Here is a 27,238-nt window from a genome sequence, read left to right as displayed (position 1 = left end):
CTTTACATTTTTCAATTAGAATGTAAAACATTAACAAAAGCAGTATTTCATTAATCGTTTTAAAGAAGAGAGGATAATAAAACAGAGACAGAAATAAAAACTTTTTGGAAAATGTAAAAGGGAATTTCTATATTTCTTTCAGAGTAATACCAAGGTCCCTAGTTTACAAAGAGGATATTGAAACTCATGTATCACCCTATAGACATGTTATTAATAATAAAGTCAATATTCCTACAGAACGCCAAATTTGCACACTATGGGTGCTGTATATTTATCAAGGCAAGTAATCACCCATTCATGAATTCAATGGTAAGTTGTGAGTAAGCCGTATTTGGTTGGTATATACATTTCAAAAAAAATTTCAGAAACGTAGGATTTATGGGAATTTTTTTTAATATATTCAAATGAGAAAACTACATGTACTAGAGAAAATATTCATTTGTGGTTCTACCTGTGCATCCTTCATTTGTCAATTTACATGACTGCACGATATGTGCATAATGACATATGTATATGTTCCTAAGTTGTCAGATGGCCTTGGGCAATGATCAAAGTACTTTTGTGCTATCATGTCATTAGTAATATAGCAAAAATAACTTACGACCTGTCTTTGTGAAATTTTCGTGAGAATTAGCAACCACAGTAGTCTTTGAAGGTATATAGAGCAGACACGGGAGAAAGAACTATTAAAAACAACCTTCATGTAATGTAGTATGATGCTAAAAGGGACCAGTGTAAATGAGCTGCCTGAAAGCAACGTTTCATATTGTTACCTTTGATGTTCTTCCCTGGGGCTCCAAGAGGGCATGAAGGGAAACTAGAGCAGCTTTCCTCTCCCTTGCTTTTGGTAAATTATTTTATGTAGACTCATGGTAAATTATCCATTCCTTTTTCCCAGAAGAGAGTAAGTAATATTAGATTATAATTGAAGCGCTGGCAGTAGGGGGAAAGGCTTTGTCTCAAATGCTATTGATAGAGAATGAATAGCACATGTGAGAAGATCTATTACACTCAACTCCAAATTACACGAGCAATCCTGTGCAGTAAGTTCAAACACGGCGTTCATCAAAAAGATCTCCAATGTGTGCCTTTCCTGATGAAAAGATCCCTTCCTAGTGAAAGGATCTCTGGGTCTGAATGTTTAACAAAACTCATATGAGCTATACCTGAGCGGTTGCCAGATAAGAGCTTAAAAATTATAGGCATGATTTTCTCCCTCAACCTTGTAGAAATCTTGGGGGGTGGGGAAGCAGGCAGATCTTCTACCCTGAGGTTGCCATTAAATGAGAAAGAAGCATACAAAATATAGCTCATTACCCTAAGAGCAATACATCAGTAATAAATTCTATGCCGACATCTAAATTGACAAACGCATTTACAAGCTCATTAACAAAACAATATGTCCAGGAGCCTTACTGAGGCTGTGAGTCAGAGATCTGATAACCACTTTCTGTTGAAACCATATGTCTCTAGAGCAGCACTTCAAAACCCTGACTGACATGGGCTATTGACATTGCAACATGCAGTAACAAGAAAATCACAGACACTTGATTTTAACCTCAAACACATCCCAAATTTATAAGAAAAGCCAATGAGTAAGATTTTTTCTCATTGAATACATCTTCTTCTATCTCGTGTTTCTGTGTATTGATAGACTAGATGCCTAATCTCCTGGATAATGGAGAATGACATCTGGTAGCCCCAAGTGCAGAGGCTGGACCCTACATAGCAGATACCCGATAACACTTGCTGATCATCACGGTGACAGGGAATACCATTTGACAGGAGAGTGCCTACCGTTGCAGCCAGCCACATGATTTCTACATTCTTTCTCTTTTTGGCTTGAATATTTTGCTGGAGATTTTCTAGTAATCCTTTTAAATCATTTTGTTCTTGAAAATGTGAAATGTCTGAAAAACAAAAAAGGAGGGGAAGAAAAAGGAAACCGTATTAGTATTAAGCTGCCCATGGAGTTTTCCTTAATATATTTGCAAATGTAATTTCCATAACAACAAATGCCATTTGGAGTAGAGAGTATCTGAGGATAATCATACTTATTAATCCTTCCGGTTTTATTCTTTACTTAGAAATATGCCTCAGTTTCCCTCATTCCCTATTATGTGTAACTGGGGTAATGTCAATGGGTGATATAACACTCACCAAGGAGGGAACTGTTTTTAATAACAAAGGCTGCCTCACTTCAACCAAAGTAGAGGATATGGATGAAAACATGAGATACAACCTTCCATTTTTGGCTTACTGAGCAGCTAGTCTGAATCATGAGACTATATCAAACTGAACATCTCAGAGGTGGAATTGGAAAGTTCAACCAAAACCCATGAAGTCAGTTTCTACACAGAAAGATTCCTCAAACTAGGCAATATTGACATTCTGGACTGGCTAACACTTGGTTGTAGGGAGTGGGCCTATATTCTGCATTGTGGGATGTTAAGCAGCATCCCTGACCTCTACCTTTCAGGAGCCAGTAGTATCCTTCCCATTGTGACAATCAAAAATATCTCCAGGGCTTCCCTGGTGGTGCAGTGGTTGAGAGTCCGCCTGCCGATGCAGGGGACACGGGTTCGTGCCCCGGTCCAGGAAGATCCCACATGCCGCGGAGCGGCTGGGCCTGTGAGCCATGGCTGCTGAGCCTGTGCAGCCGGACCCTGTGCTCCACAACGGGAGAGGCCACAACAGTGAGAGGCCCGTGTACCGCAAAAAAAAAAAAAAAAAAAAAAATCTCCAGATATTGCCAAATGTTCCTTGGGGGCAAAGTCTATCCTGTTTGAGAACAGGTGCTATTAAGGAGCACAGGTATGGATGGAAAGAGGAACAATGCAAGAGGCGATAGTTAATTATATGAGATAATTGGGAAGGGAGCACAAGAAGTGACTGATTGCTCAGATCTCTACACACTCATAACTAGAGCATGGGTAATCGATGGCATATGGTTTATATTAAAACCTAAGGCAGGGCTTCCCTGGTGGCGCAGTGGTTGGGAGTCCGCCTGCCGATGCAGGGGACGCAGGTTCGTGTCCCGGTCCGGGAGGATTCCACATGCCGCGGAGCAGCTGGGCCCATGAGCCATGGCCGCTGAGCCTGCACGTCCGGAGCCTGTGCTCCGCAACGGAAGAGGCCGCAACAGTGAGAGGCCCGCGTACCGCAAAAAAAACCCAAAAAAAACAAAAACCTAAGGCAATGCACACTATGACACCAGTATTCCTGAGACTCAGTAAGATAGGATTCAAGATTAGAATATAGAGATGGAAACAAAAAGTCTAAGAGAGTGGTTGGGTTAGTACCGTACGGTATGAAAATACACTCTACTGTGTAAGCCACAAACTGACGGATGAAGAACTCCCGAGAGCTTTAATTGAGGCTAAAAACAGGAGAAAATACATAAGAACAACATGGACTATACGTAGGCTATCCAGTTACACTGAAGAAACAGATGATCTGTTCCTGAGTCAGATCACACACACACACAAAAATGACACAAATAAGCTTTCATCATAATGAAGCTTGGCACTTTCCAAAACTGTACCAGATGTTTCATTTTATTAGAATAATATATCTGAGTAGCTCTTAACTTTAGCTCCAGAGAGTAGAGGAAATATCCTAATGAACTGTACTAGCAATCTATATCTACCAAAGAATGGAAGTGGTTGGTAAAATGGAACTGAGCATTGAAAACAATTATATATCATCTTGAATTTCCTGTCCACAGAATAGAGGAAGGTCAGGTACAATCCAGATTCATACCTTGTTTTAGGGAGATGAGATTCAAAATATTCATATAAATATATGCATGATTCTACTTTATTAGTTCCTAAATGGGGAAACTGTTAAATGTCAAATTTTTACCGTGTAAGTAGAGACGATTTTTTTTTTTTAATTTTTTGGCCACACTGCGCACCATGTAGGATCTTAGTCCCTCGACCAGGGATCGAACCCGTGCCCCCTCCATTGGAAGCGTGAAGCCTTAAGCACTTGACTACCAGGGAAGTCCCAATGATTCTCTTAAGAAAGAGAAGCTTTCCCTAAAGACATTGCCTCGCTAGGTAGGAGACTCTGATACACAGAGATTTTAACAGGACACAGCCCAAGGATAAAGGGAAGGAGGCATAATGTAGAATGCCTTGAAGAGAGCTGCAAAGCCAGCTCAGGACTCTACAGCTAATTGAAGAAAGGACGGACAATAATGGTGCCTTCTAACTGATACTTTTAGCACACAAGGAATAAGTCAGATCTGCCATCACTGCCCTTAACGTTGATAAATGGCAACCAAAACAAAACCAAAAACAATCCATGACTTAGAATAACAAGCAGCTATTTAAAATTGTGTACAGGTATATCGTTGACAGAGAAAGTGTCCTTGACATTGTTGAAAGGAAAAACTGGTCATATTAATAAAGGAATTTATTGGTGTAACATTGCGTGTGTGTGCCTGCACTTGTGTGCATGCTTACCTCTCTCTCTATGTGAATGCAGGCAGAGCAAGACATCGGTTTAGATACTAACAGTGCTCCTCTTCGGGTTATGGGATTGAGGGTGATTTTTCAACTGCCTTTTAAATAATTTTTTATTTACTATTGGAGTATAGTTGATCAACAATGTCATGTTGGTTTCAGGTATACAGCAAAGTAATGCAGTTATACATATATGTGTATCTCTTCTTTTTCAAATTCGTTCCCCATTTAGGTATTACAAAATACTGAGCAGAGTTCCCTGTGCTATACAGTAGGTCCTCGTTGGTTATCTATTTTAAATATAACAGTGTGTACATGTCAATCCAAAACTCCCAATCTATCCCTTCCTCAACTGCCTTTTTATGTCATTTGAGACACAATAAATATATATTGTTTTAAAATAATACAGTTATTTTAAGAGCAAGGGAGAACAGAGTACATATGTATAAGAAAAGGAAAAAAAAAAAACCCAAGTTCTTATGATACAAAGACCTGACCTCCAAATTTCCATGGTCTGGTAGGGTGGGATAGATTTTTTACACCATTATTAACTGCGGTCAAGTGTACTGTGGGCTATGACGCAAGACAGTAAAAATGATAATAGGGACCTAAGAAAAGGAGTGGCCAATTCAATGAAGAATAGTTGAGTATGGAAAGGTTTCTAGTAAAGGTAATGCTTTGTGTCTACAGAGAGTATTTGAGGCCAAGAGAAAAATGTCAACAAAGGCATGGACATATGAGGCAGTACTATGGAAACAGGAAGCTTGTGGTTCACCATGTCCTTGGAGGGCACAGTCCTAGAGGAAAGAATTATTAAGAGTCTATTCTGATATTTTGGGATAGCTGGGCTTCCTCCTAAAAATGAGAGCGCCTGGTGAATTTTAATTATGGACATAACCATATCTGAGAGGTCCCCGAGATTGTTTTTTAAATCACCTGGTAAAAATGACTTTCAAATAATTTTAAAAGCAATACAGAAGAAGAATTTTACTTTATACAATGTCCCATAGCAGTTATGCACACTCATCCCTTTGTAACAAAAATTTTATGAAATAATATTTACCCTTAGTGCATTCACTGCACCCTGAATATATTTTGTTCTATTCCATGTTGCTTTCGTTTGAATGTTGGCCCCAACCCACTAAATTGATTAAACACCTGTATATGGTCAACATAAAAAACTTGCAAAGCACTGATCTAGGGCAACCTCATGTCCAAGATGCTTAGGTGACTTTTTCACAAGGTTCATAGTCAGACGGTCAAGTCAAAAATCCAGTCTCTTAAGGGGCTTCTCTGGTGGCACAGTTGTTGAGAATCCGCCTGCTGATGCAGGGGACACGGGTTCGTGCCCCGGTCCAGGAAGATCCCACGTGCCGCGGAGCGGCTAGGCCCGTGAGCCATGGCCGCTGAGCCTGCGCGTCCAGAGCCTGTGCTCTGCAACGGGAGAGGCCACAACAGTGAGAGGCCCGCGTACCACAAAAAAAAAAAAAAATCCAGTCTCCCAAGTCCTATGCCAGTAATTTCCCTCAAATCTGTATCAGTGTCTTCACGGTTGGCTGCTGATCCAAAAAATAATTCCAGTATTAACACAATGGACCAGCTTCTTCAGAATTCTGAGGATTCAGAACAAAGCATAATAATATTTCAAAATAATTTAGTTACATAGTTGACATGGAGATTTTTAAATCAGCCATTTTAAACAGACTACAATGTTCCTAAAATAAGTCAAACAAATGGCCATCCTTTGCTCATTTTTATCTACATAAAGATAGTGCTTTCAAATCCACAGAAATGATGTCCCATAGAAATTTCACCCCTTCTCCCCATGGCATGCTTTTTAGAAGGAAGTCAATTGATGTTCTTAAAATTTTCAAGCCACCGTTTCTATTTCTGTAATGATAAAACTTCGTTTATTCAGTCCATCACTATGACTGCTGCCACTTTTTTTCAGCCTGACAAAAGTCCTGCAGGCCACAGAAATTCAGGTCTGGATCTGGAAAGAAGTAGCATTAGTAATGACTAAATAGGTGAGATTTCAAGATATAATGATAGATCCTGATATAGCAACTGTAAATCATGGTATACACAGAACATGGATTGGTTTTGTTACTGAACCAAACTTGGGTCTGCCCACCCATGAGCAGTAAAGCTAATCTACTGACACCAGGCTGTAGTGAAGGAAAGTGCAGTGTTTACTGCAGGGTAACAAGCAAGGAGTCCTGGTTACTTAGTGCTCAAAAAGCCCAAACTCCCTGATGGACTTCAGCAAAGCATTTTTAAAGACAAGGCGAGGGAGTGGAGTCCCAGGGTATGTGATCAGCTCGTGCACAATTCTCTGATTGACTGATGGTGATGTAACAGGGCAGTGTCACAGGGGTTAACATTATCAACTCTTAGGTGCTGGTAGGTCTGGGGGCTACATGCTCATGGTCATCAAGTAGGTAACTTCTTCCATTTGGTGGTGGTTTTAGCATTTGTAAAACAACTCAGGAAATGTGCATCAATACTGTTATCTGGGTACTTCAGAGGGGAGATAAAGCAGAAGATATGGGGGAGGAGTCTCCTGGGAAGGCCCCGTAAGGTTCTGCTCAGTAACTGTTTTAGATGTAGAATGAGTTTCTTCAAATGTAAATATGGCAATAAGTCTTGCTTCTGGTACTCACTCCTGCATTACTCTAGGACTGAACTTAGACAGAGCAATTGAATCTCTATGCTTATCTCCATAAAAGTATTCTTTTTTCCCAGTGGGGTTCATGAAAGTAATCAGAAGGTAAAAGGTATAAGAATATACAGTGCATTACTGCTTATGACATTAAACAGCAGCAAAAATCTAAATGATGGTAATCTGTCATACATATGTATATATATTTATGACATGGAATATTATATAATAGGTAAAATGAATAAACATGCTAGATGTATGAGCATGGATATATACTAAAAACTATGTTGAGCAAAAAAAATGATTCATACAAGATAACAGCAATAATATAAAGTTAAATGTGCAAACCTTTGCCATATTTTTTATGGATACACACATACAGAGGAAAAATATGTATGAGAACGCAAAATGCCAAATTCAGGATACTGATTTTCTCAGGGAAGGGAAGGTGAGGGGTGGGAACCAAAAAGCATACAAAGGGGGTTTCCATTATGTCTACAAATATTTGTTTCTCACAACATTTCTGAGACTGGGTGATGGGTTCCAAAGTGCTTGTATTTTATGACCTGTTCTCTTTCTCCGTTTGGAACTTTCATAATTCTTTGTAAAGAAAGCACTGAGCCAAAATTCCAGGAAAATGATTACTAATGCCAACTCCGTCCCTGCTTCGACATGTGGTCATAGCAAGCTGCTTAACCCTCTGTCCCTATTTTCTCAACAGCAAAGTGAGGACAATAACCCTGTCCTGCTGCAGTGGAAAACCATGAATAAAAGTCTTGGCAGAGGGCTTCCCTGGTGGCGCAGTGGTTGAGAGTCCGCCTGCCGATGCAGGGGACGCGGGTTCGTGCCCCGGTCCGGGAAGATCCCACATGCCGCGGAGCAGCTGGGCCCGTGAGCCATGGTCGCTGAGCCTGCGCGTCCGGAGCCTGTGCTCCGCAACGGGAGAGGCCACAACAATGAGAGGCTCGCGTACCGCAAAAAAAAACCAAAAAACAAAAAACAAAAAAAGTCTTGGCAGAAGAGTCTACATTATTCAGTTCTGTGTCACCTCTGAAAAACAGAGGAAGACATTCACAGTTCTTAAGAAGAGTTCATAGCCTCAGATAGAAAGCCTACTTTCTCAGGCAAAAGTCCGAATTTATCCAAAGTAAGAAATATTCTCTCATACAGACACAGGTGCACACACATGATCCCAAACATTCAGAAAGCCAGTGACTGTTCTCCCACCACTCCTTGCTGGGAGAGAACAGCCAAGTTCAGAGTCACTTTGTAGTAGCTATTTTTTCCTTGTTTTGTCAAATGGGATTTCTTTAACAACGGCAGCTCTAAATATGACATTGGCTTGACTCGAAGGCAGGGTGCTGACCAGTGAACAGGAATGGGACCGTGAACTCTCGGCTCATTGAACTATGATGCTAATGAGGCCAAGGCAACAGCTCCGTCACTTCACGGTCAAATGATTTTATGTTGTCAGAGAATGTTCCAAGATGAAATAGAAATTACAGCCGCCTTCCCCTCACCTATTCCACCTATTTCCCAGTGGGGAACAGGCACAACATTTACAGGGATCAATCACACCCCCATGATGAAGTCGAGTGGTATAATTCCACCCCCTTTGAAATCAGGACTAGTTCAGGGATGAGCAGGTAAATCTAAGCCAATCAGAACTTGACTTTGACCTCAGAAATTGTTTCAGGGTTATGTAAGTGACCTATGCTGTTCCAGCTGAGTGAGGCTCAGGACTCTGTAAAGTAGAAGGGGAGGAAAGCTCTCTTTATCTCTTTGCTTGAGCATACAGTTGAGCATGGGAATAACTGCTCACGCCAGCAAGACTTTCTTCAGGAAGGAACTAGATGTAGGACAAAGTCAACACTAAGAGTCATGAAATAAGGCAGAGAAGTGTCTTTTCAGTACTGCTAAGCCACTAAACCAACCCTCTCTTAACTGGTTGCCTGTCTTACTGCTGAAATTTTCAATTTTGTTAATTGATGCCAGTTGGAGTCAGGGTTTCTGTCACTTGCGACCAAAAGCATTCTAAGGTAAACACCTGGTTATACAGGCATTTTTAACACTGATCAGCAATATTGCAAATGTGTACTGTTGCTTTAGAGGTGAGGAATCACAAATAAGGAAGAGTACTTATGGAAAGCATCCCATTAATCACTTCTTTTTTTATGATTTTTTTACATCTTTATTGGATTATAATTGTTTTACAATGTTGTGTTAGCTTCTGCTGTACACAGAGTGAATCAACTATATGTATACATATATCCCCTCCCTCTAGAGCCTCCCTCTCACCCTCCCCATCCCACGCCTCTAGGTCATCACAAAGCACCGAGATGATCTCCCTGTGCTATACAGTGGCTTCCCACTATCTATTTTCCACATGGTAGTGTAGATGTGTCAGTGCTACTCTCTCAATTCATCCCAGCCTCCCCTTCCCCTGCACCGTGTCTACAAGTCCATTCTACAGTGATGGTTTTAAAACATAGCCCCACGTTCTTTGACGCTCCTTCTATAAAGAAGGTGGAGTCTTTGTACCTTCATCTGGAAGCTAGGTGGGCTTGTGACCATGTTGATTAATGGCAGACGTGATGCTGTGAGACTTTGGATGCCAGGTCATAAATGACTATGAAGCTTCTGCCTTATTCTCTTGGAACTTTACTGTCTGTATTCCCTCTTTTGGGATATTCCCTATAAGAATCCATGTACTAGGCTCGGAGAAGCCCAAGTCACATGGAGGGTCCTATTTAGGTACTCCGGTCAACAGTTTTAGCTGAGCCCAGCCTTTGAGTCATCCTAGCCCAGTGGTCAGAATGTGAGTGCAGAAGCCGGCCGATGACTCCAGTTCCCAGTCACTTAAGGGATACCAGCCATTCTTCTTTCCAACTGAGGTCCCAGATATCTTGGAGTGGAGACAAACTTCCCCACCTTTCCTGTCTGAATAACTAACCCACAGAATCTGTGAGCATAAATAAAATGATTCTAATTTTATATCAGTAAACATGGGATAATTTGTTACCTAGCAATAAATTACCAGAACAACTACAGTAAAAAAAAAAAAAAACGTGAAGGACCTGTTCTTCTAAGTATGATAAAATGAACATATGAAGAACAAAGTTTTCACAGTCCACTCTGGTTAGTACTACATTCTGTAATATCAAATCTTTTCTATAATTAATTCTGAAACAATTATAGTTAAATGCACTAACAAACAAACAAATGCAATTAGGTGAAAGCCATTGAGATGTCTTAAAATTGGAAATTATGCTCTTTCAGAGGCTGTAAAATCTTGAAAATTATAAAAGAAAAAGCCCCACTGATACCAGCTTTACTTAAATCTGATTTACAATTTACAAAAAAGGCAGTATCAGAAATCAAATATCAAATTCCCAACCTGATCAGAGCTGAAAAATATTTTTGGCCTGTACATTTTCACTGTTTCCTCTTAAATAAATTTCAAGGTTGCATCACCCATAGCAAAGGAAAAGATGAACTTTAGAACTAACTGTCAAAATACATTAAAAGTAATGTGTTAACAATTTGTTTAGAATTTCCTCACTCACTATTGCACATTGAAGGCCATGGGACTTGGTGTGTAGGGAGAAGAGTAGAATTATAACCCATTAATATTTTTTCCTATTTTCATTTTTTCAAAGAAATCATTCATTATTTAATTTCAGAACCTCCAAACAATTTAGAGTATGTCAAAGGTTGGGAGATGGATTGTAGGCAGCTGACTCTCAAAAATTTAAGTTCTGCTCTCAAGATATTGAGATATTTTTATTAACAGAAAATAGAAAATTTGAGTATGAAAGAGGCCTTATACAAATCCCCAGGTCAGTCTTCCTGTTAGCCTGGTTGTACTGCTTGGATTATTTTTTGCCTGCTTTTAAGTGGCCTGGGTCCTTAGCACTGAGGGGAGTTGGATGGTCCCCTTTTTTCCTTCCAGCTCAATTTCTAAGCTCTTGCATTTTAGAGCAACAGCAAGAAAATACCTGTTGAGAGCACACACTACGCACAAAAGTCTGAGGACCAAAGCAAGAATAGATTTCTCAAAGTTTAGGACTGAGAGGGAAGCAGCTTTTGGGGGTAATTCCAGCACCTCACCTCCCTGCCCATGTAAGAGCCAGGCAGCCCGTGAAATATACCAAGGTCAAATGGCAGGCCAGAGAGGTAGACACATAATAAGGCCTTCTCCAAAGAAGAAGGGTTCACCTCTTCCATGGCCCTCCTTTTTTTGATAATGCAGAAGGAACTGACTCCAAAACTGCCAGAATAATGGCCAAAGAAAAGGGGAGACAGTTGAGAAGAATGGGCTTTTCTCCAATGGTCTCTGGATTACCTCTTTAGGCTCTTGGAGGCAAGTAAGAATGAGATCTTGAAACAGACTCACAGACTTAGAGAAAGAACTTATGGCTACCGGGGACTTCCCTGGCAGTCCAGTGGTTAAGACTTCGCCTTCCAGTGCAGGGGGTGCGGGTTCAATCCCTGGTTGGGGAGCTAAGACCCCACATGCCTCGCGGCCAAAAATCCGAAATATAAAACAGAAGCAATATTGTAACAAATTCAATAAAAGACTGAAAAACAATGGTCCACATCAAAAAAAAATCTTAAAAAAAAAAAAGAACTTACGGTTACCAGCGGGGAAGGCCTGGGGGGTTGGGACAGATTGGGAGTTTGGGACTGATATGTACATACTGCTGTATTTAAAACAGATAACCAACATGTTGCTCAATATTCTGTAATAACCTAAATGGGAAAAGAATTTGAAAAAGAGTAGATACATGTATATGTGTAACTGAATCACTCTGCCGTACATTAACACAACTTTGTTAATCAACTATGCTCCAATACAAAATAAAAATTAAAAAAAGAATGAGATCTTTAATGCTTCATACTATATAGAATAAAATAAATAACTCCTGAGGTATTTCAAAAGTTATAAATGAGGTAAAATAGAGGAAGATGATTATGGAACTAAAGCTGCTTTAGAAGACTCCAAAATGAAGAGACAGGGCGTATTAAGATTATACGGCCTACCTTTTTCTCCATTCATATAGCTCCTTTTATTGGCTTTAAGTGACCTCCAGCTTGATCATCTAGGATTCTCAGACATTTATAATTTGTTGATAGCAACAAAATGTATTAATCTACGTGTGTTGCCATATTTCCCTTTTCTGATGTGTCTGATAAAGATAATTTTATCTTTGCGTCTTCAAATTTTCCCCCTTACCTGACTTCAGAGAAGAGTTGTGCTTTATCTGGAGTTTTGTTCTGCAGAAGTGGAAGCATGAAGAAAGAAAGGTGGATGGGGAGGTGGACTGGAATGAAACAGAAGGCCTTGCACTCATGGTTTTGGGAAAGGCGGAATGGTAAGTAAATAGTGACTGTCTGGGAGAGTGATGTGCTCAATCGATGAGTGACTTAAACATTTGGAAAAAAAGGATTTAAAAAGTAAAATAATGAGTTGTCAGTTGTCTCCTCTTTGATGTTTAATTGAAAGTTGGAACTAATTTTTAGTTATTTTTAATTGTTGGGCTGTTTACTGGATGCGGTACTATCCTGAAACTGAATTCATAGGAGACTGGTATTAATTCAGGTCAAATTTAGATATTTATTTCCAAAAGGGAAGATGAGTCCTAAGATTTCTAATATCCACCTCATTCCTCACTGTGTGGCCAGTTCCAAAGAGTGATGACTTTGTTAGGCAGGAGGTAGATGGGCTCCAGGCTGGGAATTTACAACTAGCTTCCTGTTTACACTTCCTGAGGAAGGAAACAGGAGGGCTCTAGGCTAGATATTTACAACCTGTCTCCTGCTTGCACTTTGAGATAGAAATTACAACAGGAACAGCGTAAATGGCTGGACTTTGTCTCCTGTGGACACTTTAAGATAACAGTCATGGCAGGGACAGACAGGGGCTAAACCCTGTTTGAGTAAAAGAGGTCACGTGTTTCCCATCCTTGGGGCAAAGGGAGACACTGCACCTTGGAGGCTTCTTGGGGGTCAGAAAGGAGGGGGCACCACCCCAAAATAGGTGATGCCCAGGCCCCCCATAGGCCTGTGGGCTGGAATCCATCTGTGAAAAAAGTTGTGCACACGTGTTGGGGAGGTCCTAGGGAAGGTCAGGTGTGGAAAAAGAAACCAGATAATTGGCCAAAGGTGAACAAAGACCCAGAAGAACTGCCCTATAGAAATGATTTAACCACCTCTTTACTGCATTCCTCCTCATTAGGGGGGATGCCCACAGCTTTTCTCTCCTGGAGTGTATCTCTGCCTCGCTTCTGTCTTAACTAAACAAACTTTCTCTGTGTGCTCTCCCATTTGTTGTACCATGTCTCTAATAATAAACTTTGTACCTGTTTCTACAGTTTTTGCTTCCTTGAGAAATACATTTCTCAATGGGGGTAAGAGCCAGGGGAACCTTGTTCCTAGCCTCTAGCCCCTGGTGGACTAGTGGCTAGGATTGCTGGTTTCCATCCAGGTTACCCAGGTCCAATTCCTGGGCAGGGAACTAAGATCTCGCTTCACGCCACTGCTCTCTGCTGCCTATCCAATTTCAATTTCAGGAGCTCATCTCTATGTGGGTGTTCCAAAAAGAAAAATGTGCTTTTTTGGAAAGATTATCAGAGAAGCAGAGACTATGTTAAAAAAATCATTAAGATTAATATAGGTAGGTATTTGAAGGGTTACAGACAAGATTGAGAAGGAAAGAGGCTGTTGAATGGGGAAGAGAGGCAGGTTAGTTCAAACTACAGAAAGAGCTTTATAGGACTTCCCTGGTGGTCCAGTGGTTAAGACTTCACTTTCCAATGCAGGGGGTGCAGGTTTGATCCCTGGTTGTGGAGCTAAGATCCCACATGCCTCGTGGGCAAAAAACCAAAACATAAAGCAGTAGCAATACTGTAACAAATTCAATAAAGACTTAAAAAAATAAAAGAAAGAGTTTTACAGTCAAATTTAACTGGATCAATGTGTGTATACAGGAGAAGCAGAACTCTCTTGAGAGGCTCAAAGCACATACAACCATTATCTTATCCATCTCGCTAATGTTCGTAAGTGTGGTGTGACAACTTATCAGGAAACTGACACTGGAAATATTAACTTCCTTTCTCTAGTGAGATAATGGTAGATGAAGTACAGGTACATATGTAGTAATTATTCTCATTTAGCTGATAATGACATGGAGGCACTCAGAGCATCAAATGATTCACCTAAGTGAACTTTCAATTGAATTCATCTCTTTTGTTTTCATGCTATTCTGTGCATACTAACTAGACGGGTTTACTGGAAGTCCGGCCAATCTTCAGTGAGTGATGAAGTCTAAAGAAAGGAGAGCCCCAGTGAGAAGGAAAGAACATAGAAAAATGGAAGGATGACTAAAAGGCTGGAAATCTGAGTTTTTACCCTCATAAATTTGACAATAGGGTTGATACATCTAATTTGTGAGGGCAATGAAGTAACATAGAAGATGCAGAGATAAATGCTGAGTTGAACAGGGAGGTGGCCATTTGTATGTGTGTATGAGGGTATATGTGTCTACCTTTGTTACTTGTAGTGTTGTTTGTATTTGTTGCTGCGATTCAGAGTACAAGTTAATGGACACTAAAAGTCTATGTCTGTGGTTTAATGTGCACATAGAAAATTAAATTCAGTATGGTTCAGTATCACTTTTCTTTTCAAAAAGACACAGGAGTGCTTCAAAAGACATACCAAATTAAAAAATTATCTTAATCTTCATCAACATTAAAAATTTCAACAGGTAAGTACATCGGAGTTTCTCTGCAATGAGTTGAAAATAAAATTTAAATTTAGAAGATCAGAGTCCTTAGACAGCCATGGAAGAGTTACAGCATAAAAGTGAAAAGAACACTTAACTGGGAGTCAGAAAATATAGGATATATCCCTGTTCTCCCACTAGCTGTATGTGTGAATTTAACAAAATCTATCCTGGATCCCAAACCCCTCATAACAAATTATAGGGTTAAACTAGATCAGTGTTTCTTAAACTATGACCTGAGGAACACTTATTTAACAAGATGCTAATGAATATTTTATAGGGTTTTTTTGGTGGTCCTATAATGTAATAAAAATGCTATTTTAAACAAAATTAAAGTATAGGCAGTGTAGATTAGGGTTGGGAAACTATGGCTTGCCAACTAAACCCAGTCAATTCTGTTTTTATAAATACAGTTTCATTAGAATTCAGCCAAGTTCATTAATTTACATATTGTTAATGGCTTATTTTGCACTTCAGTAGCAGAGTCCAGAAGTTGTGACAGATCACACGGCCTGCAAAATCTGAATTATTTACCTTCTGATCCTTTACATAAAACGATTGCTGGCTATGCTATAGATCTTCTCAAAACTTTCAGTGTGATAACGTGAATTCCAAAATCATTTGACTATAGAATTCTTTCATTGCCCAACAATTATTAGCAGAAAGAGTGTTCTTTGGAATACTTTAGATTAGGTTATTTCCAAGATCCAATTGCTCTCTGATTCTTCAAAACATCCAACTAAACAAATGACCCAATCTATCCCATTCATTCAACAAATATTTATGGAGTATAAGCTATGTGCCAGACAATGCTTTTGTTTATTGGTAAATAAAGTCAACAAATAGACAGGAGACTTGTCCTCATGAAGCTTATGTTCTGATCAGGAGTTATAACCAAGCAAGGTGCATGATAGATGTTGTGGAGAAAAAATAAAGCGAGAAGGGGACCAGGGCACCGGAGATTGCAATTTTAAAGAGGGTGGTCAAGAAAGGCCTTACTGAGAAAGTGACATTTGGAGAACGACTTAAAGGAGGTAAGTGATCCTTATGGGGGGAAGCATTTAAGGCAGAGGAAACAGCCAATGGAAAAGTCCTAAGAAACAGCAAGAGGTCACTGTGGGACAGAGTGAAGCAAGGGAGGAAGGGAGGGACAAGGAGAGGGAGAGACACACACACAGAGAGAGAGAAGAGAGTGGAGTCAAAATATCCAATTTTTTTGCCAGATTATGGGGACGCTTAGAAGCCATTGTAACAATTTAGATTGTCATTCTGCAATAAAAAACAGGGGGTTATTGGAAGATTTTGAAGAGTGACATGATTCGATTTTCATTTTTAAAGGTCACTTTGGCTGTTGTGATCAAAAAAGACTACTGAATGAGGTTGAGAGAGGAAACAAAGAGATGGGGAGGTTTTGTCATAATCTGGAAGCAAGAATAACAAGGATTTGCACAGAGTGGTAGCAATACAGGTGGACAGAGCTGAACATACATTTCGAAAATACAGCCAATGAAATCTTCTGATGGGGTGTGAAAAAAAGAGAAGAGTCAAGGGTGACTCCCATTTTTTTCTGAAACAACAAGAAGTTAGAAATGATAAAAACCGAAATGGGGAAGATAGTGGGAAGAATAAATTTTTAGGGGCACATCAGGAACAGAGTTTGAGGTGTTGAGCAGGATATATAAATTTAGGGAAGAGAGATGGGCAGGTGATGCAGGTATGGAGGTGGATAATTAAAGGATGGTATTTAAAGCAATGAGGCCGTTCAACAAGGGAGCGGAGTAGACATCCATGGACTAAATCCTGGTACCCTCAGCATTTAGAGGTCAGAAAGATAATGTGGAATCAGTAATGGAGGTTGAAACGCAGCAGCCAGGGGGGCAGGAGTAATCACAGAAGAGTAGGGTGATGGCCTGGAAGACCAGTGATGAAAGAGGGAAAAAATAACCATCTCAAACCTATTACTAGATCAAGTAGGATGAGGACAGAGAACTGAGCATTGGCTTTGACAGGTAGAAAACCTGACAAAACCAGTTTCAGTGAAGTTATGTGGCAAAGGCTGACTAGAGCAGCTGACTAGAAAAATGGGGGGAGAAAAATTAAAGACAGTAACCTTCAAATTCCACTTTTGTCTGCTTTTTGGGGAACATTTCCAACTTTCAGGAAGTCCTGCATGATAACATATTTTTCCTGTGTACTGACAATCCCCTTTACTCATCTTTTTACATGTCTATGCAAAGCCAAACATATGGGTAACATGTGAAAAATTCCTCAGCCATCTGAATGTTTCCAAATACACATAGTTTGAAACAAACTAAGCAAAATATTTGGATGACTAACAGGATTTTTCATTTGTCTATCTGGATGTCTACATAGTATCAAAGTTGAGATGTCCATAAAACAGAAATTATTACTAAATAAATTATGTCATAGTAATTTATAGTTCTATTGGAAGGATTGGCATGTGTTAAGAAAATTCTTATATCTTCTGTCATTTTATATCCTTAAGATTGTTAAAAATACCAAAATAATCTATAGTATTCAGATTATTCTTTGTGCTTAGGAAACTTAGACACATGGATTTAGCTTGACATAATAAATCAAGGTAATCTCACATTGAACAGAATCATGATTACAGCTAGTTGCTTTATATACACGTTTCGCTCAGGTCAATAAATGTTTGTTAAACAACAAATAAATAAAAGATAGTACAGTTTTACTATTCTGAAAAACGTTCGCTTCCTTTTACATTCATGTCTAGAGTACTAATGAAATGCAAAACACAGATTTACAATTTGAGAGCTAAATCTGCATCGTACAAATCTAAGCTAGTGGTTCTCAAATCTTATCGTGCAGCGAACTCCCTGGGAAGGGGCTTGTCAAAACACAGGCTGCTGACCCCACAGCCAGAGACGGATTTCTCTGAAATGACTCGTATGGATAAAAAATGAGGAGAGGTGCTGAGCGGCAAAGGGGTAAATTGTGCTGGTCAATGCTGATTTGCTCTCATATCTACCTGAACCCTTCCCCATTCTGCTCTTGATCGCAGGTAGCCTCATTTCCCAAGCTACTTGCTGCCCTCTGATCTACAATTAAGTTTGGGCAATGAGGATTAAGAGGGAGATTAAATGCAAGGAAGAAGCCAGAAGCTAGTATATTTCTCTCTCAATCTCTCTGTTTCTTCCGCTGTCTCTGGAATTGGTTGTAGGGCAACTTCTCTGTCCATGGTCCCAGCTTCTGCTGGACAGTCCCCACCAAGAACCTAGATGGGGGTGGGGGAAGGACAGCTTTTGTGCTCTGGTGCCACTACATCCAACTCAGGTCTCTTCCGAACCTGGGTTAGCTACTGCTAGTTTCATGCTACTTATTGCTAAGCGCTGGGTGGCTACAATGCCCTGGTTAATTTCTCCCAAATTTCTTCATGTTTATCGCCAATACTCTGCAGGAAATTCCTAGAATGCTCATTTGCATGACTGGGTTCTGACTACTATGGCTGCTAAGAATTTGGCATTATTTTTCAATTTACCACAGGACAGTCTAGGCTAGCATATCCTTTCTAATTCAGACACCTTGTCTTTACCCGATCCTATTGCAGGTTAATCATAGCCTGACCTCACCCCCAAAGTTTACAGACAGTAGAAAGGCAGCAGAGATAAAAGAGATATTGGGAAAAGGGAGACAAGTGATGGGGGAAGGGTCTAACAGTGCCTTTTGTCACCCACAGCTGAACCTCAGTTGACAGAATAAAACCGTAGCCTCTGATGTCACCGTTCTGTGAATGTTGAGAGGCTGGCCTCATGTTAAGAAAGGGTCTCTCTATGTGAATGTGAACCTTTCAGAGGAAATCTAGTATTATCACGTGTGGGTAGAAAGGTAATAATTTAGAAATTTACTTTGAAACCTGGGAAACAGTTACCCTGTATCAGAAAGTCCCTATGCTAATCAGAAACACTCAGATTGTCGACTTTTAGTAAGTTGTGCCTGCGCGCGTGTGTGTGTGTGTCTGTTTGTGTGTGTGTGTGCAATCATATGTCTGCGCATGTGTTTATGTCTTTTGAGATATTTGCCTTACCTCATTTCCTTACTTTATAAATTCAAGTCATTTCCAGAGCCTACTAAGGACTGGGGAGCCAGGCTCAGTTTAGGTGGTAGTGTAAGGACAGAGGGCTCTGAAAAGCAGGGACAAGAAACACCCACCATAACTTATTCTACGAAGTGAAAGCAACATGTTCAAACTCATGGTGGCAGCGAGCCACGCTGTGAGTGTCAACACACGTGGACTCCAACTGTAGGTAAATAAGCAGTAAGTGATTGAATATTCAGAGGCAGCGTTCTTTGTTTATGGAGCATTGCCCATCTATGCGGCACATGGAGCTGATGCTGTCAGTATTCATTTCATCGCACACTTTCTAGTCTGCAACAGAGCTCATAAAATAACCACTAACTGAAGAGAATATCCATTTAAGTAGTCTTAATTTTCATTGATAAACAGAGCAAATGTGGTGCAATTCTTTTCTCTGATATATGCTCAATATTCCAAGAACTAATTTACATGCTGCTCCTCGGTGATTTTATCCATTTGTAACACAAGATACCTGTTAGCATGTGACAGTGACTGCACTCCCACACTCCCTGGCATCGAACAGTGTGGAAAGTCCAACAGTGTGATAGGTTAAAGACGTTTGCCAAGACCTAGGGCTGATTTCTTCCAGAGCACAATATGTGTTATAAACGTTGTAACTAGTTCTTTCTCAGCAATAGTCTGATGTGTATCAATTTGTCAATTCATTTCACATGAAGTACAATTATGAATGATATCTTGGTAGTTCCAGTCTTTTCATTCCTTCTAGAAACAAAATCCAATAACTTCATTCAGGGAAGTATTACCACACACTTGTTCTAGAAAGATTATCTTGATTTACTAGAGAGCTCTCTTAGGTTTGAAAAACTGGTTAAATTTTCAACGGCAGTATTTTAAAAAGACAAAGTATTAGATATAAGGAATGAGTTGATCCATTCTCTGATCTAACAAAAGCCCGTTTTAGATACTCAACATTGTATTCATAGTCAAGCTTTTCTTTTTCATCTATTTCTGGGAAATCCTCTCATTTGAAGGTTTTCCTTATCCCAGTGGAGTCCTGTTAACTTTTTTTATATTTCACATTATTTTGAGTTTTAATATTTATTATAATTTTCTTTCTAATTTTATCTTTAACTGCACCAGCTTTGCTCCTTTGGTCTATTTTTAAATGAGAGATCAGATAAATCAAAATACTAAAAATAAAAAATGTTTACTGAAAATATAAATTCAAAGGGCACAAAAATAAACTGCATCCTGTTAACTAAATCTTACCTCAGCAAAAGTGTGCATCAGAGTGTATGGCATGCATGCAAAGATTTTGTGAATTATAGTTAATTACATTAAAAGAATTTGATAAGATATCAAGGAAAACCATGATTGATCTGATTTTGAAAGTTAGTACGGTGGATGTGAACAAAATCTTTCTTCAAGGTTTTTTCCTCTGAAGCCATCAAAGGACCATGGGAGACCTGACGACATTGGTGGACCAGAAGGGGTATGAAGACCAAGGCAGAACTACTCTTTGGACTCTTTTCAAACTTTTTATGCTCAGAACATCAATCTTAAAGAATTAACTGTGACCTTTGGTTGGAATTCTTCAGGTGTTAAAGGGCTTCAGCCAGGCAGGGCAGATTTCTTTTTCTAAAAGCCAGAATACTACCCTTTCCCTTTCAGCTAAGGTTCTGGCTCCGCATCACATGGGAGGCCTGTCCTCTGCTCTCTCTCGGGGCCTCTCACAGGCTTTCTGGCTAGTTCCAGGGGCCTCATCATTGTACTCCTCTCCAGAACCTCTTGGCAGGGTCAAGGGTACGTGCTTAGCCCCTAGCCACCATCTGGCAATTTCAATCTGTCTTTATAATTTCGCTCTCTCTTTGGAAACTAAACTAAAGAAAAACAAAGGGGAAAAACCTTCGTACCTGATACTTGCTTTTAGCCTACTTTTCCACTTCTCTGTTTGTATTCACTTTAACTTTCTTAAGGGGTGGCTTTCACTCTGTTCCTCTACTTGTACAACACGAGTTCTCTCCTTGAATGCCTTTGATGTGGTTTCATCCCATGCTTTTATTAAAACTACTCCATCGAATGTCATCAAATACTCTTAAACACCGAATCTAACAGCTTCTCTTTAATTCTCGTGCTTCTTTCTTCATCAACACATTTGTTATTCTTGGTCACCTTCTCGTGGTTGATATTCTTCTCATTTAGCTATAGTGATGTTCGATGACCCTCAATCTCTAATCATGTCTCCATTTTTTTGTGGGTTCCTTAGTCCTCCTTTCCCTATACTTATGGATAATCTCCCCCTATCATGTATTTTTTCTCATTTCCTATGTGGAATACATGGAAAATTATTTAAACAATTCCTCTAAAATTAATTATCTATAAAATATTAGCTTCTTATCCTATTCTCTTATTTCTAAGAATGGAAAGAATGCATAGAAACTTTTCTTTTCCCAGTGCAGAAGTGAAATCTGTGGCAATGCATCACCACACAATGAATGTCAAAAATGATCAAGGAGAAACTAACACTTTTGGAACAACAAAAGCAACAGAAACAAAACCAAATTATTCACAGAAAGGATCAATACTACGGAATAGCAACTAGTATTCTGGAAAGAGATTTAGAGTTAAGGTAGATTATTCCTTGATCACACTGAGTCATTAAAGTGTAAGCTATTAGAAGCAGAGACTGTATCTTATTCATCTTCCATCATTCATAGCGATGGGTACAAAGTTTTACACATAATACGATCTCTACCAATGTCTGCTAAATTGAATGGGAGCCTAAGATTTTTTCTAAAAAATATTTTGTGTGAGATTGTTATGCTATAGTTGATGAAATATTATATGTAAGACAGGGATATCAAATATTGTGGAGATAGTTGATAACAGCTCACAAAAGGCTGCCTGATTTTCCTTCCTAGCTCACATGCTAGACAGCCCACCCTTATAGTACTCACATAGGAGCCAATAAACGGTAGCATTCCAATAGAACCGTATGAAAATATCCTTCTCCTTTGTTTTGGAAAAAGGACAAGAGAAGGACATTATTATCACAAAGAGAAATGAGAGATTGGAGAGTATAAATTGACCCTTGGTCAGTTAAAGGGGAAAGAAAGAAGCATTTTATCCACCAAAGTCAGGAGCCCCGAATTATGTATGAGATGCGATGCTGACTCTAAACTGCAGAGCAGTTTGCACTAGTGATTTACAGCAGTACTTTATTTGATTTTATTTTGCTAACCCAACATTGAAGTGTCTTAATGCTTTAGGTGGGTACAGAAGGGGCCTTGAAAGGTTTCTGAGATCATCAAACCCATCTGGAAGATCAGAGCCAGAAGAGAGAGAAACACTCACACCTGCCCCACGGGAGTTTTGCTGGTTGATCAAAGGGGCCAGTGAATATCACCGGCAGGGCCTGAGGGGAAGTAGCTCCTGATGATTTATTGTGCCTTGCAGTCTGGGCAGCCAAAACTACTGTCTGAAAGCTGCATCACTAGGCCAAGATGTGAAGGGAGAAATCCACAACACACGGTACTCAGACGCAAACAGACCTCCCAGTCATCAATAGCTCTGTTTGATACTAACTTCAGACATTATATATTTCTTGCTTCAGAATTTTCAGCAAAGATTTACAGGAAAGGGATCACCCATTCTTGGGTTCCTCCTCTGTAACAGGTACTTCTCAGCTCTAGATCCCATGAATCCTCCACGAAAGGGAGAGAGGGAGAGAGAGAGAGAGAGAGGCCATTCCAACCTACCAAGTCTCCCACTAATGACCTTTCTGCAGATACAAGGAAAATGGGGTTGGAGGATAGTAATACTTGAATTTGACTGAATATTTCTTCCAAATGAACTTGAGATTTTCAAATACATTAATCTACAAATCACCAGACTATGTTGAACACACTGAAAGGAAATGAGGTACTGTTGTTTAGCAACTTTTAAGTTTACTGCCCTCCCCATTACTAACTCCTAAGGGGTGAATGCCCAGTAAAGCCGACAGAGGTATTAGATAAAAGGAGTCCACGTGTGTAGACTGCTGGATTGAGACTATCAATTGAATCTACTACATATTTAACAGAATTAGAGAATATTTGGGGAAGAATAAATGTTTTAGACCATAAAAGCTATGTATAAGAAGAATAAACAGAAAGATGATAACTATTTGATTGGGAGTGAATATATAGGCTAAAATGATTTATTCATTATATCCTGGTATTGTAAAAGTAGGGGACATCCCTAATTTAAAAAAAAAATTTGGGGAAGAATGGAAAATTTTTTATTTAAAACATGTAGAATTTGACTAGATCATAAATCATAAAAAAAACAGGGTGAGTAAATTAATGGACAGGACATCCAAAATGGATGAATAAGTGAAAGGAATATATTTAGAGGGTTAACTTAGCCTTTTAACACTGCTACAAATTATCCCTTGATTTCACTGTGAAAGAAAAATAGTAGATTATATGGATTATAAGTATGATCCCACATAGTAGTTTTTCCCTCCTTAACAAAGAGCCTAACCCTTATTCCTACTCTTAATAAAGCTTTTACGTACCTCCTTAAATGGAGTGCAACCCGGTGATGCTTTAGGTTACAATATTTCTGCATGAGGAAAAACCCTACATATGTTGGTATAATTTCATAGATACGGTTTGGACTTTTGTTATGGAAAACAACCACAGTCACATCATACCTTCATTCTGTGCCAAATCTATGATAGTGTTGTCTCAAAAATATGTTGACATAACAGGAAACAAAATATCAGGAAGAATTCAGTCTGTTAAGACAACTCATTTCAACTAATGAAATAAAATTGATTTGATGCAAAAGTACATCCTGTTTTCAAGCATGAGATATATTTATATATTTCTAAAACAGCTATATTTAATTAGCAATAATTTATATGAGGTCTCATGTTCTTCCAATTTTTAAAACTTACATTCCCATGAAGAGTTTCAATGACTTGAATGTAGGGATTACTTTGTATTTCATATATCAGAAATACTTCAACAATTACTTATACATATTTCTTTTTAGGTGTATAATTGTTTATGTGTAGTATTGATATCTTTCATAGACTTTGCCAACAAACTACTTTTTAATATAATGTATGTTTTGAGTAAGGATGACACAGCATTGGTTCTCATACATTAGTATGGATCAGAAATGACTTGGAAGGCTTACTAAAACAGATTACAGGGCAAGTTCAATAGACCTGCGGAGGGCCCTGAGAATGTGCATTACTAACAGATTTCCAGGTGACACGGATGCTGCTGGCCCAGGGACCTCACTTTGAAAGGACCCATATAAAGAGAAATCAAGTTGTTTATAAAAATTATGGGAATTACTTCCAAATTACAAGTAACTGTAAGAAAATTATCCACCAACAAGTCACTGGGAGAGCCTTTCCCAGAAGCATGGAGTGACACTTTGTCTTCAGGAACAGGTGTTATTTTATTTTATTTTTTCTTGCCATGGCTTGTGGGATCATAGTTCCCTGACCGGGGATCAAAGCTGTGCCCTTGGTAGTGAAAGCTCGGAGTCCTAACCACTGGACCACCAGGGAATTCCCAGGAAAAGAAGGATGGTGGGAAGCCTGGGTGAAGAAAAGAAGATGAACACAAGAACCAGATTCAAATTACCTGTACTCTTTGAACCCTATTAGGTGAAGCCAGAGTGAGGCCTTCACATAATGACATTGAATTGCTTGTTTTCTAAAAGGAGACCAATAGAAAGATTAAAGAAAAAATTCCTGTTTTCTACAGGTTCTTGGTGCTCTGGCCGGCTGTAAGGCCTGTGTCTCTGAGGTGGGAGAGCCGAGTTCAGGACATTGGTCCACCAGAGACCTCCTGACTCCATGTAATATAAAACAGCGAAAGCTCTCCCAGAGATTTCCATCTCAACACTAAGACGCAGCTCCACTCAACGACCAGCAAGCTACAGTGCTGGACACCCTATACCAAACAACTAGCAAGACAGGAACACAACCCCACCCATTAGCAAAGAGGCTGCCTAAAATCATAATAAGGTCACAGACACCCCAAAACACACCACCGGATGTGGTCCTGCCCACCAGAAAGAAAAGAATCAGCCTCATCCACCAGAATACAAGCAATAATACCCTCCACCAGGAAGCCTACACAACACACTGAACCAACCTTAGCCACTGGGGGCAGACACCAAAAGCAACTGTAACTACAAACCTGCAGCCTGTGAAAAGGAGACCCCAAACACAGAAAGTTAAGCAAAATGAGAAGACAGAGAAACACAGCAGATGGAGGAGCAAAGTAAAAACCCACCAGACCAAACAAATGAAGAGGAAATAGGCAGTCTACCTGAAAAAGAATTCAGAATAATGATAGTAAAGATGATCCAAAATCTTGGAAACAGAATGGAGAAAATGCAAGAATTGTTTGACAAGGACCTAGAAGAACTGAACAACAAACAAACGATGAACAACACAATAAATGAAATTAAAAATTCTCTAGAAGGACTCAATAGCAGAATAACTGAGGCAGAAGAACGGATAAGTGACCTGGAAGATAAAATAGTGGAAATAACTACCACAGAGCAGAATAAAGAAAAAACAATGAAAAGAATTGAGGACAGCCTCAGAATCCTCTGGGACAACATTAAATGCACCAACATTCGAATAATACGGGTCCCAGAAGAAAAAGAAAAAAAGAAAGGGACTGAGAAAATATTTGCAGAGATTATAGTTGAAAACTTCCTTAATATGGGAAAGGAAATAAGTCCAGGAAGTGCAGGGAGTCCCATACAGGATAAATCCAAGGAGAAACATGCCAAGACACATATTAATCAAACAATCAAAAATTAATACAAAGAAAAAATATTCAAAGCAGCAAGGGAAAAACAAGTAACATACAAGGGAATCCCCATAAGGTTAACAGCTGATCTTTCAGCAGAAACTCTGCAAGCCAGAAGGGAGTGGCAGGACATATTTAAAGTGATGAAAGGGAAAACTCTACAACCAAGATTATTCTGCCCAGCAAGGATCTCATTCAGATTCAACGGAGAAATTAAAATCTTTACAGACAAGCAAAAGTTAAGAGAATTCAACACCACGAAACCAGCTTACAACAAATGCTAAAGAAACTTCTCTAGGCAGGAAACACAAGAGAAGGAAAAGACCTACAATAACAATCCCAAAACAATTAAGAAAATGGTAATAGGAACGTACATATCGATAATTACCATAAATGTAAAGGGATTAAATGCTCCAACCAAAACACAGAGACTGGCTGAATGGATACAAAAAAGACATAGACTGGCTGAAGGGATACAAAAATAAAACCCGTATATATACTGTCAACTAGAGACCCACTTCAGACCTAGGGACACATACAGACTGAAAGTGATGGGATGGAAAAAGATATTCCATACATATGGAAATCAAAAGAAAGCTGGAGTAGTAATTCTCATATCAGACAAAATCAACCTAAAAATAAAGACTATTACAAGAAACAAAGAAGGACACTACATAATGATCAAGGGATCAAACCACAAAGAAGATATAACAATTGTAAATATTTATGCACCCAACATAGGAATACCTCAATACATAAGGCAAATGCTAACAGCAATAAAAGGGGAAATTGACAGTAACACAGTCATAGTAGGGGACTTTACACCCCACTTTCACCAATGGACAGATAATCCAAAATGAAAATAAAAAAGGAACACATTAAACAAGATGGACTTAATTGATATTTATAGGACGTTCCATCTAAAAACAACAGAATACACTTTCTTCTCAAGTGCTCATAGAACATTCTCCAGGATAGATCATATCTTGGGTCACAAATCAAGCCTTGGTAAATTTAAGAAAACTGAAATCATATCAAGTATCTTTTCCAACCACAACGCTATGAGACTAGATATCAATTACAGGAAAATACATGGAGGCTAAACAATACACTACTTAATAACCAAGAGATCACTGAAGAAGTCAAAGAAGAAATAAAAAAATAACTAGAAACAAATGACAATGAAAACACGATGGCCCAAAACCAATGGGATGCAGCAAAAGCAGTTCTAAGAGGGAAGTTTAGAGCAATACAATCCTACCTCAAGAAACAAGAAACATCTCAAATAAACAACCTAAACTTACACCTAAAGCAATTACAGAAAGAAGCACAAAAAAACCCCAAAGTTGAGCTGAAGGAAAGAAATCATAAAGATCAGATCAGGAATAAATGAAAAAGAAATGAAGGAAATAA

At 39.2% G+C, this 27,238-nt stretch overlaps 1 protein-coding gene across 14 annotated transcripts in view; it reads right to left on the bottom strand.

The window, feature by feature from the left end:
• The window catches only part of INPP4B (inositol polyphosphate-4-phosphatase type II B), a 717,274-nt gene that overhangs the window by 45,102 nt on the left and 644,934 nt on the right, over positions 1-27,238 (bottom strand). For all 14 annotated transcript variants that reach the window (XM_073805532.1, XM_073805533.1, XM_033857340.2 and 11 more), the window contains one exon: positions 1,798-1,910. In XM_073805532.1, coding sequence (XP_073661633.1) covers positions 1,798-1,910 — 113 coding nt within the window. The remainder of the gene's footprint in view (positions 1-1,797; positions 1,911-27,238) is intronic.

The sequence above is a fragment of the Tursiops truncatus genome, chromosome 5, assembly GCF_011762595.2.
Source record: "Tursiops truncatus isolate mTurTru1 chromosome 5, mTurTru1.mat.Y, whole genome shotgun sequence".
Lineage (NCBI taxonomy): Eukaryota > Metazoa > Chordata > Mammalia > Artiodactyla > Delphinidae > Tursiops > Tursiops truncatus.
This window is presented reverse-complemented; position numbering and strand designations above follow the sequence as displayed.